Consider the following 16,145-nt stretch of genomic DNA (forward strand, 5'->3'; position numbering starts at 1 on the left):
TATATATATATAAAGAAAACCTAGGACTGTAGGACATGCTATAACAAGTAAATATTGACGGACAATTCAATACGCTTTAGGGGTAAAAAGTCAGAAAGCAAAAGGCTTACTTACCTCTTAGTACTAGTTGATTGATTTATTTAGGTAGGGCTCGTTTCGCTTTTCTCAGAAGGTCTTCCTTCAATTCAAAGAAAGAAAAACACAATTTCAGTGTAAAATAAGAGGAAAGTATCAATTCTTCCACTGGTCATTGACGAAGAAGAAAAAAGAGAAAAAGAAAAAAAGAAGTTATAATGCTGACCCACTTTGACATCAAAAAGTACAAGGAAGAATAATACTCACATTTTATGTATGTTGCTGACTAAAATATTTTACATCAATACGGCCTCGTTAACTTTATGGATTTGAGTTTTTAATTCGAGTTAAGATGTGACATTTTCTGAAAGTTTTTTACTGTAACAGAAAAAATTGGATATGATATTTTATGAGAGCTTTTTACTGTAAAAATCTAAAACTGAAAACTCGAATCGGTGAAATGAACGAGGCTCACATCTTCCATTCATGTCATCGTCTATCATTGTTGTTTGAGTTGTCATCTTTTCAATCTAATGCCGTTTTTCAGTTATTGCCGTATTGTGAAACTGCGGTCACTTCACAGTTGCTGTTCTTTTTAAGTTGGTATCATTTTTAGTTTATTGTCTCTTTTTTTATTGAATTACTGTTTAAGTTGTTTAGTACACTTTTAGTTTACGGATTTAAAATTATGATTCATATCTATTTTCATTTTACGTGTGTTTTTTGTGAGAGAAAATATTATAACGAATCACGAACTATGATTTGAATCATAACACGAACCCTCATACCAAACACCCTCTTACTCATTTGTATTTTGCTTTTTTATTTCTTTTAAGAAGATGTCGCTGTTCTATTATCATTTTCTATTTTCACTTCTTCGAAATGTTGTCGTTTCTGTCTGAGTATGTAACCCTAGGAATTAAGCTATTATCCCTACTAAGCTACTGTCGTATTTTGAAGATCATGTCGTTACTAATCTATGATCTGTTTCTTCCGTTGTCGTTTCCTGATGATCACGTGACGTTGTATAATATCTAGTTGTATTTGCCGTCTTTTTCAAAGTCTGTCGTTTTCTTAGTTGTCGTATCAGATGTTGCCATTTTTGATTCACTGTCGTTCTATCAAGATGATGCCAGACTTATGAAAATGGTTTCTTTTTACAGAACTAGTTGTGGTACGTGCCAATGGCACTTACCAGCTCATATAACGTCTTATAAAGAAAAAGCAAATTGAGGGCCATGATGCACATGTTGAGGGCAGCTTTCGGTTCAACCTGAAAGAAAAATCATGAAATCGGAAAAGAAAAATAAGAGAAAACAAGGTAGATTAAAAGACGTACTTACTTTCGATCAGCCAAAAAGAAAAAGAAAAAAGAAAGAAAAAAACAGACGTACTTTCACACTAATTTCGTTGTTGCTTATAATTTTTCTATTTAGTTTGTTGCAACGTTAAATGGATTGGAAATTGTTTTCATGGGCTGTAATTTGTCAGTGATAATATTTCTTCATAGCAAATATTTTTTTGTATATAAATGAGTAAATACACTTGGAATAACAGGTTTAATAAGAATTTTTATACTCTCAGCTGTTTTGGCTCTAGATACAATGAAACTTTTTATAATTATAAATGGGAATAGAAATTTTTTATTTTTTTATTGGTATAAATGGAAATTCTAGGTAAAAATATTTTTCTTCCAACATAATATCCTGTAGCTATTTCTACTCAAATAACATTTAGTTGAAAATGTCGATAAATTAATTGTGTTCCATTACATAGTCCTTCAGAGGGGTTAAGATATTGCAAAGTCAATAATTAGATAATTTTTTTAGAATTAATTCGTCGGGAGGAATTCCTCTTAGTGTTAAAGTATTTAAAAAATCTTCTTCATAATATTGTTCAGTAGTATTTAGAGATGTTCAATTTGATCATCAGGAAATTGATTTGTCAATAAATTATTTATTTCATCAACATCATTATTTTTTAGAGTTAGCAAGTTTATATAATCATCACTGTACTCTTCTTATTTTCCATACCAAAGAAAAGTAGAAATGTAGTGAATTCAGGATGTGGTAACTCTCATATTTTTAGTCAACCTTATTTTCATAAATGTTGATCATAAATATGATATTACTACATTTGTATTTATTATTCATCTTTTTTTCGCTTATAGAAGAACTTGGCGAAAATCTCCATCAAATTAAATACGATTACTTTACCACCAAAGGGTAGGAATGCAATATATAAAGAAAATTAAGGCTTCGTTTATTTCGTAGATTTAAATTTTCAATTCGAATTAAGATGTGATATTTTTTAAAAATTTTTTATTGTAACAGAAAAAATTAAATGTAATATTTTTTAAAAATTTTTTACTATAAAAATTTAAAATTAAAAACTCAAATTGATAAAACGAACACGTCTAAAAAACGGAAAAGAGAAAATAAAGCATGTGCCGGAGAAGATACAAAAGACCAAGAAAAAAGAAACTCTCCTGAGTTTTCCACATGTACGCGAAGTTGCCCTAAGTTTTCTACACGTGTGCATACAATTATTGAATATCTACACGCGTACATGCAACTTTTCACAACTCTTTCTTTGTTTTTGACACGTGTATACAGCAGTATTTTGAAACCAAAAAGTTAAGCAGCCAGACAGAGTGACAGACATGTTGAAGTAGGATTTATAGCTACATATAGCCCGTGTTTGATTCGCGCTATTTAATATAAAAATTCGTGTTATAATTTAAATTATAATCCATAATTTGTTATAATATTTTTTATATAAAAAATATACATAAATTAAAGATGATTTTAATTTAAGATTCTGAATTTATAAATTAAATATTCACTTAATTTAAATATGCATTTCATAAGATGTTTAATTTGAAATTAATGAACAGTTTATTTCAAACTAAACGACCAAATTCTAAGTCTTACTCCCTCATTAATTTTGGAAAAATAGTATAAAATAGGCTAATATGAAAAGTTTAAGAAAGTATATAGGCTAATTTTTAGTTATATAAATTAATAGACCATAACTTGTCAAGTTATGGCTCATAATTAGATAAGTTATGGACAAACTTGTCAAGTTATGGTTCATAGCCAGACAAATTATGGATAAAATTGTGAATTATGGATAATAACTTGTTAAGTTATGGTTCATAATCAGACAAATTATTGACAAAAACAATAATTTAACCTATTTATTAACTTATGTAAACTATTAACCTATTAATTTTAATTCATCTCAAATATTGACATATTTCTCTCTCTCCCTTAATCTCTTTCTCCCTTAATTTTGCTGTTCAAACCATATTCTACAGTATTTCCACTTTATTCCCTTGCTCAAGATTCGCTCCTCTCTATTATATTTTTTTTATTATATAAAATACCAACGTGCACTGAGCTATAGGATCATGGCCAAAAGAAAACCTCACGTGCACTGACTCACTCTTTCATGATTTGCCTTTCCTTTTAGGTGTTGTGTTATTTCTCATGCAGAATCATTTTTTTTAAAAGATAAAAATTATTATTTTTTACTCAATTAGATTCAAATTTGCTTTTAGAATTGTTTCTAATCCAAACGTTAATTTAGATTATATTCTCTATTCAAATTAAAATTTTAAATGCACAGTTAAATGTCAATTCAAACTATTGTTTAAATTATATTGTTTAAATTTTTTTATTCAAATTAAAAAAGTCTAAATAAACATAATTCAAACTAACAAATCAAACGGGTTTGATAGTATTTTAATTTGTTGTGAATTTTAAACAGATTATATATTTAATGCCGTCGTTAGCTCAACCTTTCATCGTTTTATCAAATATTGTGGTGTATGCACGATACTGCTGTTTTCAATACATATACTTGACACAAAAGTGTGAAAATAACATATTTAATAGATTTTTTATTTTGCACTTCAATGCACAATATTATTTTAAATGTTATACCTACTTTTTATTGGAGTTATGAACGCCAATTAATAACAACCAAACATCAAAATTGGACATGTGCTATACTTAGTACTAAATTTGACAATACAACACAAGCCAGTTTAGTACAAAAACAACATTAGATTGGAGAATGATTTCCATTTTTCAAATACAAAACTTGGCAATTGAAGCTTTTTGTTGTTGTTGTTGTTGTTGTTGTGATAATGAGGCAATTGACACATTAATTTAACTTGGAGATGCTCTAATACACTTCCCAATAGTATATTTTACAGAACAGCCTTCTCAAGAGGTAGATAATATAAGAGTGTACATCTTTGGAGTGAATTCTGATAGCATTTATTTTAACTATATTATTAGGAAGAGACAACACAATCTCGTCAACCCTAAGAACCACTTAAGTCGAGGACCAGAGAGCTTTTGTTGCTTACAATCTTGCCCTTGAAGTCACTGATGACGAAGAAGGTTCACTCTGCAGGAAAAAGAAAACATACAATAAGGGGTCAGTATCTTCCTTCGCATTGATATAATGAGGATTCTATGTAGTTGTTTTTTAACCAATCACAAACTCTCTTTTTCTTTTTCTTTTTCTTTTTGTTTTTTTTTTGCACGGGAAACACAGTTATATTTCGACTTCTTGAGGTTTCTAATTGGTAGAAAAGCAAGTGATGTGATACTTGGCATTTTTCTTTCATACTTTTGCTTGATTTTCCTCCTCAAATTTGAAAGATAAAAACTGCTTAGGAGATGAATAGAGATGGATCTATGAGTCGACAGCATTTGAGATGGAACACTACAATGACTTAGCAAGGAAGTGACCAGCATTGACGTGCCAAAACAATACTGCAATTTTTTCTCTTTGTTTTTGTCTTGGTTCAAGAATATTGTAAATTTAAGTTACCTAAAGAAGGTCAATATTTTGATGTTCAATTACAGGTGGGAAAGGAAAAAAGCTCTAATAAAGCCAGTTAAAGAGAAGGGGGAAACCCGAGTGTCCTTACCAGCGGTATGCCTTTTGTCGCTCGTTCTTCCAGATACCTTGATGGTTTAAAGAAGTCACCATATGCTTCAGACCATTTCTTTAGACTTGAATAAACATGCCTAGGTCCAACCATATCTGCCCAACAAACAATACCACCCCTGCAATAGAAGATAAGACTAATGTGAGATTATCACCACATTATTAGCTTGTGAGATACTAAAATTATGAAGACAACTTTCAGACAAAACAATTGAGCGTGTAATTTTTCAGCAACATGTGTATAAGAGGCATAAGAAATTCCATAGCTATAATTCAGAGTTGAAATTTGATCCAGAATAGTCCTTTCTACGATTGTTTTTTCCTCTCGTGTAGATTGTTTTTTCCACTCTCTGTTGCTTAAAAAATCTTGGTCATGGAAATGGAAAACAGTGGGCAGCGTTACAACTCACAACTCTGCCGTGGGAAGAACTCACAACGCACAAGCAGACAGAGATGATATTGAAGAATATACACAATTGTTCACCAGATTAAATGTCAAGAAAGTATTTAGAATGAATACTAAAAAAATGTTCTGCCATGTAACAAGTGAGTAGAAAGGTCATAGTCACAAAACCACTCACCGGTAGGACGGGAAACTCATCCCAAGAACAGATGCAATGTCAAGGTCTGATGCTCGGACAACTATTCCTTCTTCCAAAACACGGCATGCCTCATTCACCACAGGAAAGAGTATCATCTCCACAATTTCTTGGTCTGTTACAGATATGGGCTGTCACCATGGTCCAATAAGAACATCAAGTACTATTCAATCGATGCTCAAAAAGAGATGAACTTGATTTTGTCTCTCAGTGTGTAAATCAACACACAATGAGCAAACTCATAACATGATCTTTACGAGTGGTGGTCTTTATATTGACGCAGACAAAGAATACCTTTTTGCCTGGCATAATGTTCGTGAGTTGCCGAGACTCCTCGATAATTGGCAGTATTGTCAGATCGGGCTTTGGCTGGCTTCCCTTTTCATAAATGTAATATCCTTTTCCATTGTTTTTACCTAAATGGCAGTAAGTTCAAAGAAAGCTAACATGATAAACGTAAAGCAATGCATAAAACGAATAGAACTGGGAAGAAATCATATGAATGTCAAAATGCCACAAGTTCAAAGAAAGCTAACATGATAAATTTATATAAAAGCATTCACAAAAACCAAAAGAAGTGGGAAGGATGCATATGAACACTATGAAGCTTATCTCACCATTTCTTCCGCTTTGCACTAAGAGCTCAATCAATGGTGACTTAAATGTTCGCTCAGGGAATGCATTAATAAATTCTTTTGAAGTTGAAATAAATACTCCATATCCCGCTAAGTCTTGAAGTCTGCATGTCAAGATCATTATATACAATCAAAATACGTTATCAGGAGATCTTTTAGATTATTTTTTGAGGTCTGTCAGAGCCGAAAAAAATCCAAAGCGCGGAATAGATTTTTGTCACATGTGAATAAATGTACAAAACAACTAGTTTTTCAAGAAAGAAAATTACTGGAATGGGCCCAGAGGGAGGCCAAACTTGGTGATCACCCTGTCAATTCTGAAAACGTCCACACCTAAATTGACCAAAATATGAGCTCCTTGCGAGTACGGGAAGAAAGTTCGATTAACTGCAAAGCCGGTGCAGTTCCCCACCACTACAGGAACCTTTTTTATGATTTTTCCAACCGTCATAAGATCAAGAATCACTTGTGGTGAAGTCTTCTCTGTCCGCACAATCTCGAGGAGAGGCATCACATGAGCGGGACTGCCATTAAAGAGTCACATCACCAAATACTCAGAGAAGAACACGTAAACATAGTCATGTGCTATTACTTAATGAAGATAGGACGCTTATCAAAGGCTTCTCAAAGAAAAGATCCCTAACAAAAGTTGTTTGTATACCACAATGCGTATACACATATTGCACGGTTATATTAGAGTAAATTTTAAAATATTGGAACTACTACTGTACAATATGCTTGGTTGATGGCACAAGACATGCTTCAGATTTATGCTATCAGTTCAGGAAACAATAACCGAGATGTCAACAGAAATCGACACTAAAGCATCTTCTAATACTTGTAATAACTAATAATTTTGTTAAGCTTTATTTTAGTTACAATATGGCAAGAATTAGTGGAAAATATGAAGGAGCCATCTTACCTGAAAAAATGTGCCCCCAAAATGCGATCTTGTGAACTTGTTTTTTCCCCAACTAGACGAAGGTCAATGGTAGATGTATTACTTGCCAATATGCAGTGAGAAGGGCAAGCTTTCTCAATTTCACTAAATATTGTTTGCTTAAGAGAGATGTTTTCAATAACAGCCTGCATTTGAAAAAGAACTCTATTAAAGTACTTCCTATTAGCAAGGCACTAAAAACATAAAGACTAAATGATTTACAAGATTTCTCAGCATCATTAAATGTGCAAGATATTAAGTAGGGAGCAGACATAATCACAAGAACTCATTTAACGTTTAACATTGACTCCTGAAAATTACATTCCAAATTATATGATGCAATTGAAATATGAGCTACCTCTATGACCATATCAACGTCTCTAAATTCTGTGTAATCCAGAACACCTTTAAGTAGTGAGAGTGCCTTGTCTGCCTTATCCCGTGGGAGCTTCCCTTTTGATACCAAGACCTGAACATTTGCTGGATTAGGAACAGGCAAACAAAGAAACAACAATGGTCACTTTTCTGATAAAAGAGTGAATTCTAATGTAATATATAAACCTATCCTCCTTGCAGTCTAAGGACTATCCAGGTTAACTTTTCTAGCAATGAGCACGTATACAAAATGAATAAATACAAAATCATTGCCACCATTCATCATCATAAACATACCATAAAATGTAAGCCTGAAGAGGAACCTGTATAAAAAAACCCACCTTCTATCATTTTTCTGCCCTTTAGAAGATATTCATTATTGATTTCCTTGAGAACAACACTAATATTGCTCAGAATAAAAGCTGTAGCTATGCCGGAGCCCATCAGACCTCCTCCAATGATAGCAACCTTCTTTATGGGCCTTGGTTTAAGCCCTATATCAGTAACCTTTGGTACCTGTTTTAGTTGTAGGTTGCAAACATGGTGAGAAACAAAAAGAGGCGCTGCAATACAGAAATTATTCAAGAAAAACTAACCAAAGGAAAACAATTAAAACTAATGCAATAAATCAATTCATTTTACCAACGATAAGATCCACCAAATCATTGATCTTCGAAATTTGAAGTTAAGAAATACATAAAGGAGGGAAAAAAAGGCAGTGCTAGTATGAACCTTGTACCTTAGACGTCGCACGTTGTGCAAAGAAGACATGAACAAGACCTTTTGAGGTGTCTGATAGAACCAACTTCTTAAAATCTCTTGCTTCCTGCAATGAAAATACAGCTACTAGCATAGTCATAAACAGGTGGCACGACTTGCTTCAAAATATTTAGTAACAAAAGCTTGTGAACCAAGCATGTTTGTTTCTCAACATAGGATGAAGCACACATGTTGCCAGGTGATAGGCAGAGGCTGTTAAAGAGATTGTAATATGTCTCTACACAATTTTTTGGCTGAAAAAATCACGAAAAACAGCAGCAAGTATTGCACAAGCGCTGCAGCGCATTCTACATGCGCTGCAGCAGGAAACTGCACATTTTGGTATAGTTGACACTGCAGGATCCACTGCAGCGCCCAAAGTGGGCGCCACAGCGCCTGTGACGCACGCTGTAGCGCACAGGTAGCGCACTGCAGCGCGTCTTCTGCTTCCGTTTGGGTCTTTTCGTTCGGGCCTAAGCGCTGCAGCGCCCGGAAGGTCCTGCTGTAGCGCCTATATCAGTTATAGTGCAATTTTATTTTATGTGATTTGAATTGTGCCGAATCATTGCAACAATTTGTGATATGTTTTCATACATTTTTGAATACTTATTAGCAATAGACATATCTATTGTAATAGATGCATTAATACATGAACAGATACCTCTATTTTGAAACGGTACCTCTATGTGAACGGTTGTGATATTTGAAGAGGATGTGTTCATTCATGAAATGGCATCTCTGTCTTTATTAACTCTTCAGAAAATTTATAGACTTAATTCATGTTCTGGAACACAATATTGTTGCTAGATATTGTGTTCAAGGGTTTATCGTATTTTGGGGGTAATTTGTAATAGAAACTCATTAGCAAATTTTGAGAAGTGAATGCAAATAAAACCTTAAAGGAAAGTATTCCTATACGCCTCAAACCCTCTTGTTTTCTGCATTCTTTTCATCCTCTACACTCAAATTCTCCAACAGAGGCAGTACTATGAAAGACGCATAGACATATATATATATATATATATATATATATTAAACTTAGAACTGTTTGTATATTGTGTGATTAGAATTTCTTCTCTGCCGTCTTAGAACTATTGTATTCTGTGTGAATTGTGATTGGAATTTCTTGTTTAAGGTAGCCGCTTGGTATACTTTTAGTTAGGACTTGTCCTATTTGGTTTGGTAAAGGGTCAACCAGCCCAGGAGACACAAGTGGAAGCTGGCTTGGTACCCTGCTCGGTTAAAAGTATCATTAAAGAATAGGCCATAAAAAGAAAAAAAAAAAGTGGTAAGTATACGGAGCTGGGTCAACGCAGATAGAGGTAATTGGAAAAGGGAATGATAATGCCAATATTATTTCACATGCCTGGCTGGGGTTTTCTTTTACCATCTCATAGTTTTATTAGCTTGCTTATTTGCATTGTTGTTTATTTAACCTCACAAATTTGATGATTTGTCAGGAAGCGATCTTTCAGAGGGATTCACTTGAAGATTGAGAGGTCACTTATGTTGAACTTTTTGCTTAAGAAGGGGAAGTCTAAAAAGAAAACAGTGAGTACTCGTGTATTTTTTTTTCTTATTTTTTGTTATACAACTCTTCAAATCAAATTAGGAGCTCTTCACTATTAATTAGTGATCCAAAATTAAACAATTTCTTCCTCTTAATCCTTTACAATTGCAGCTGCTACCGCACCCTTCACCGCCACCACAGCTCGTGGCCCAATATGATGATGAAGATTTGATTTGCATCAAGATGCTTTCATCATCGGACGTTGACAAGAATTTTGAAGTGCCCCAAGCACTTGCAGAACACATCATCCCACCACCTCTCATGCAACAGTTCCCTATCTACCTCCACGATTTTGAGGGAGTCTCACTTGTTCAAGTAAGCAACTCTAGGGCGAGTGGGCGCATGATCTGTTGGGAATGGTGTCCTATAAGCATAAGATGTAATAAGATATTTACTATTTATTTAATAAAAGAGTTTATTCATTATTTTATGTGCATATATTTATGAATATTTTATGAATATCAATAAAAATTCCATGGTTATTTATGTAACCTTAAACATTGTATATAAGTGTTATATACGAGAGGATAATGTTTAAGGATAATAATCAAAAAGCAATGTTCATAATGAATTTAATTAAAGTTCAGAATCTTTAATTAAAACACTATTAATACATGTTATTCCCATTTAGAATGGAACGGTGTTATCCGCACTGTTGTTTTATTTATTTATTTATTCTTTTGTTCCTCTCAACAGTTTCAACCCATTAAAATGATTCATTCAACAAAATTTATTCTCACTCCCCTTTAAAAATCTATCTCAAATTGGAGAGCAAAGGAAAACAGGTACATGTTCCATTAATAACAGAACTAAGGAAGGAACCAAGGAAAAATAAAAGGAATGAAGGGAAATGAAGGGAAATGAAGGAGGTAGTTTACCAGCATCATTTCAACTGCCTTTGACAGCCCAATAAGCCTTGGAAGACGCTGCGTGCCTTACAAACAGAAACCATTCTTTTAATAACTCAGTGAATACTTATGATTTGAGAACTCAGAAATTGATGTGTATGAGGCAATTTACCTCCGAACCCCGGAATAATACCAAGTGAAAGCTCTGGCAAGCCAAGTTGAGCTCTGGGAGCTGAAACACGAGCATGGCATCCCTGCAAGAGGTCAACTAGAATTATGCATTTGTAAAATATAAACACTATCACAATAAAGTTATGCACCAAAAAACTTGGGATGTTGATGCTGGGCTACAAAAACAAACCATTGCTAATTCTAGGCCGCCTCCAAGAGCAAGTCCTTCTATGGCAGCAACAATTGGTTTCTTGGAATCTATGGTTACAAAACAAGAAAGCAATTTAAATATCCATAATTTGTAAAAGTTTAAATGAAAAAATAAGTCCTTTATTTGCAAAAATAAAAAATAAAAAAATAATAATAATAAAACTACGATCGAGTTAAGGTTGTGTAGTGACCTTCAATCACGTTGACCACAAGATCAACAGAAACATCAGGCATAAGCGAAACATCCCCTGCCACGCCAAACAATACACGAAACTGAATTTATCAATTCACCAGTTCAAGTTCTATCTTCCAACTAACAAAAAAATTCCACCGAACAGACTACAAAGCAAAGTCGATTATTCGCATACCGGTCTTGTGAACTTTCTCGAAAACGTTAATGTCAAACCCACCCGAAAATCTCCCTCCTTTGCCTTCATTGAATGACAAAAAACCATAAACAATAATCAGAACACACTATCTTAAACGCAAAATGAAAAAGAAAAAAGGAAATCAAATACATAGTTCTAGAGCAAAATAATAAATAAACTCTAATATATTCCAAAGAATCTAACAAAACAACAGTCAAACACCATATATATAGCTCACCAGTCAAAACAATAGCTCTCACATCATTTCTCCTCGTCGCCTCATCGAACTTTTCCTTCAATCCAGCGATGACTACACCACGAAAACCAAAAATCGCATAAAAACAAACCAGAAAAAAATGGATCAGAGAAGAAGACGACGAACAAAGCTCGGAAATTCAGCTCGGGGCTTACTGGGAATTGCCAAGGCGTTAACAGGCGGATTCGAGATGGCGATGACAGCGACGCCGTCGTTTCCGACCTCCATGGTGACAGTAGCCCTAGCCATGGCGTTTCCGAGAAGATAAAGATGAAGATGAATATGAAGAAGATCAAAAGAACAGCTTTGGTTTTTCTTTCCACGCTGATAAATATCGCAGGAAAAAGCTTTTATTATATTGATATTGATATTTTTTTGTTTTGTTTTTTTTATGAGCTTTTTGTTTCCTTTTTTGTTCTTAAAGAAGGAATATAAAACACTATTATATTAAATTACGCCATGTCACCGTCGTTGTCGTGTTGACACTTTCACTCTGAGATCAGATTCAGATTAGTGGTTGTTAAGGTTATTTGTCTGTATACGTGGAATAATCCGATTGCACTATTTTCGGTATAAAAGTAACTGCACATTAGGTGTGAAAGAGACTTGGGTATAGCCAATAATATTGCTTTAACTTTTGCTACCTGTGGAAGATCCCTGTGGTTGAACCTCACTAGATTATAGAACCCACTGATACAGTTACACACGGCATCTTTCACCCAAAGGCCGTCGTTTAAAATCCAATTGTCGTTACGGGATCGCATGCGACGTCGTTTATCTCAGCAAGTTTCGGACCTCCAAAACCTAAATACGATACAGAGGAAAGGGTGAGAACTGAGAAGAGTACAAGAGAGTGCCTCCAATGGCGTCGTCGAGAGTCTTTTCCAGGTTTTCGTCTAGATTACGGTCTTTCTCTCTCAATACGAACAAGAATTCGACGGCGCCGGAGTTCTCTCCGCTCAAATCGACCTCTCGCTCCGAGACGTCTCTCTCCGCTAGACGCATTTCTCGCATTTCGAGGTTAGATTTCTGCTTCTCGTTTTTTTCTGTTTGGTTTCCGAGAAACTGAAGGAAAATTTTCACCTTGTAAAGATTATACCTTGATTTTAGCTCTAAAACACTAATAAATGAGAAAAATTAGTCCCTTTAGTGAGCTGGAGTGAAAAAACTTTGGTTACTATTCTGTAGCTTTTCGGCTTTCTTTATGAACCAAACAGGCGAAGGATGAGAAAAATCTCAACTTTTGATTTTTTTTTTCCGTATGTTTATTGTATTAAAAATCTTAATTTGTATGGTATTATCAGATTACCACTGCAATTGAGCAGCTTGGAATCAACGATGCCATTACACAGTGCAGTGGCTTCAGCCAGATTAGTATCGAGCTTGTCAATGGAATCTCAGAGCTGGGGATTGGTTCCTAATGGTCTGTCTCTCTCTCTCTCTCTCATTGACTAAAAGATGATTATGCTTGAAGGTCTTAGGTAATCTAAGCTAACTAGATTCTCCCATAGATCAGTGAAAAAATAGTGACGATATCAAAGATTAGATTTTTTGAAAGATTTTAAGGTGAGAGTTGATTTAGAATTAGATTTAGACCTTTATATGCGTTTAGTGGAGGACAATACTAAATGGGTTTGACTCGAAATTTTTCCATCGACTCTTTGAGTAGTGTTCGGTGTTTTGTCTTTTTTTTTTTATTAATAATTTCTTGGGTGGTCCATAATCGCATTGTCTTGATTGCGGAAATAATATAAAGATCTATTATCAAATGTGAATTGGAATGTAAAACAAAAAATTAAAGTGGAAGTCGCTTTGTTGATTGATCTTAGTTATTTATAGGGTGGGGAGTCTGGGGACTATTTGAAAAGGAGAGAGAGAGAGAGAGGTGTTGGAGTATTTGATGATTGAAAAATTGTAAGTGGTGGAACCTACATTAGCAGCACGATGAGAAACTTCCTTTTTCCTAAAGGCCCTTGATCTTAGTGACCAAATGGGAAAGAAAAAATATCTTGTTTTTTGTCTAACCTTAATTGAAGAACATTGTGCTTTTTTCTCCTGAATAATAAGGAGATATTGACGTGTCTGCTGAATGTTGCAACACATGCAATAGATGAATAGACCATGAATTAACAAAGAATTTCTTTCTAACTATAGCAAGATGATGATGTGGTGTGAATCAACATTAAACGGTTCTAAGTCGGTCTTTTTGTTTGTCAAGTAGATCATGTTTTTCTCTTATGTGAAGTTTTATATTCTAACGCTTTTGATTTCTGTGTTTCAGGACTTTCGATGCCTTTTTAACAGTATTCCTGTGACAAGTTTTCTATTTTGATTGCTTTGTTGGTCTTATTCTTATATGGACATTTTGCTTTGAAAATGTTGTTAGAGGCTTAAGAATCAAGTGGTCTGGATTCTTTTTCTAATTGAGTTTTCTTTTTTTTTGATGGAATGTTTATCTGGACCCCCTATCGGTTGATCTTCATTTCCTTTCCTGAATGTCTCTTCTTTGGGAGGTACAAAGATGAAAGTCTTAGTGCCCGTAAAACAACAAAGAGAACGGAGTTTTTTTTTATTACGTTGTATGGAGTTTTGTGTATTAAATTCGTTTGTTAATTTCATATTTGCCCGCCAAAGAATAGGGCTTTCTTTGCCTCTTTTAGCTTAAAATGGCACAAAACTCCCTCTCGCAAGCTTACTTATGTTGCCAACTCTAATAATTACATTATAGTGGCATTGAAAATTTGACGAACAGAACAGGTGAGTCATAGCAAACAAGGGTTGTTTATGGCCCTGGCCCCAAATTAAGTGAGTTTTAGCCAAAAAAATCATACCCCGAGTCAGCTAAGAAAGAGAGCGGCCCCAAATTCCCAAGTTTATGAGGAGGTCAAAATGTGTATATCAATTAGCTACAGTTAGGATTCTTCAAACTTCTAAGTATATCTAAAATTGTTGGGACTGCGGTTGACGTATTTTTCTTAATGGATATTTGGTTTATATATTTAGAACTATAATTCAGAATCATTTTTTATTTGCGTGTATTTTTTTTTTTTAGAAAAAACACTGTAACAAACTATGAATGGCATGAATCTTCATACTAAACGTCCTTAATGTATTCTAAATACCATGTTTTTCTCTTTTGTATTTATCATTGCACCAAATTCAAAATAAGAGCGTTTCATTCCTAATAGTAATATAAATCGGAAATGCCACAATCTTATTAAAATGAAATGCCCAATAGTTCGTGAACCATGTTATATATATATGTCCCTCCAAATAATGTATTTTATATATGAATACTTAATATGTATTAAAATATTTACTCATACCTTACAAAATCTACTCACATATTATAATGAATGATTATTAAATTGATCATTAATAAAATGTTTTTTTTTTTTTAATTTCAAATAGAGTTACAATAAATTTTTAAAAACATCAATCCCAATAGTTGGCATATAACTTATATAGCACTCCTGAAGCCAAGAATCAAGTTTTTTTCTTTTCCAAGAATCAATTGGGACCAATAGAATAATTATTCTTAAAAAAAAAAGGAAAAGAAAAACAGAATTTGGCTTCATTTCCTTTCAAAACATAGTTAGCAATTAACTATCTAATAAATAAAATCAGAAATTTAACTTGCTAGCAAGGGTGTTCGCGGTTGGTTTGGGTGGTTTTTTTTTTTTTTTAGAAACCGCCAATTAAATTAAAAATATTTTTTTCTTTTGGGCGGTTTGTGCTACTCGATATTTTTGACAAAAACCAAATTGAACTAACTCACTCATAAGCAGTTTATGATGTTTAAGTTTAAGACTAAAAAAATTTCAATTATTTATAAAAATTATAAAATCATTAAACAATAAAAATAAAAGAAGATTCAAGTTTATAATATAACTTAAAAATAACAAATGTCTAACAGTTCACTATTTAAAGTTTTAATACAAACCAACAAAAATATGATAGGGTGTATTTAATAAGTGTAGAACTTTTATTATGACCACTAAAAATTAAAATAAATATAGAATAACATTTTAAAATTTAAAAAATTATATATATATTTTTAACGGATTATTAGGCGGTTTGGACGGTTTGGGGAGTCCAAACCATAAACCAAACCGCTCAAAAAAATTAAATTAAAAAATCGATTAAACCACTCAATAATTTAAAAATAATAACGATTTGGTGCGATTTAATTTGAATTGACCGGTTTTCGTGATTTGACGGATTTTGTGAGTACCCTACTTGCTAGTTGGGACAAATTGAAAAGGCTTACCCAGTCTGCCGAAAACGAAAGCGTTATTGTAATATTCGGAATTTAGTTGTTCTTTTGCAACGGAACTCAAAAAAATTTTGAACTCAAGTTACAACTTTATT

General features: G+C 33.4%; 2 protein-coding genes across 2 annotated transcripts; one reads left to right on the top strand and one right to left on the bottom strand.

Annotated features, from left to right (window-relative positions):
• Positions 1-4,249: 4,249 nt before the first annotated feature.
• On the bottom strand, positions 4,250-12,171 carry LOC21386067 (peroxisomal fatty acid beta-oxidation multifunctional protein AIM1). Its single transcript, XM_024176534.1, has 18 exons — positions 11,930-12,171; positions 11,757-11,828; positions 11,519-11,581; positions 11,342-11,398; positions 11,131-11,198; positions 10,942-11,023; positions 10,800-10,855; positions 8,541-8,605; positions 8,332-8,470; positions 7,934-8,108; positions 7,576-7,697; positions 7,200-7,363; positions 6,547-6,801; positions 6,260-6,381; positions 5,937-6,058; positions 5,625-5,773; positions 5,024-5,162; positions 4,250-4,494 (listed from the first exon to the last, which is right to left on the bottom strand). The coding sequence occupies exons 1-18, from the start codon at positions 12,021-12,023 to the stop codon at positions 4,450-4,452; spliced, it is 1,989 nt and encodes a 662-aa protein (XP_024032302.1). The 5' UTR covers positions 12,024-12,171; the 3' UTR covers positions 4,250-4,449.
• A 380-nt stretch (positions 12,172-12,551) lies between these two features.
• On the top strand, positions 12,552-14,216 carry LOC112094884. The gene is made up of 3 exons (XM_024176594.1): positions 12,552-12,794; positions 13,079-13,197; positions 14,056-14,216. The coding sequence occupies exons 1-3, from the start codon at positions 12,637-12,639 to the stop codon at positions 14,073-14,075; spliced, it is 297 nt and encodes a 98-aa protein (XP_024032362.1). The 5' UTR covers positions 12,552-12,636; the 3' UTR covers positions 14,076-14,216.
• Positions 14,217-16,145: the final 1,929 nt, after the last annotated feature.

Source organism: Morus notabilis, unplaced genomic scaffold (genome assembly GCF_000414095.1).
Source record: "Morus notabilis unplaced genomic scaffold, ASM41409v2 Scaffold330, whole genome shotgun sequence".
Lineage (NCBI taxonomy): Eukaryota > Viridiplantae > Streptophyta > Magnoliopsida > Rosales > Moraceae > Morus > Morus notabilis.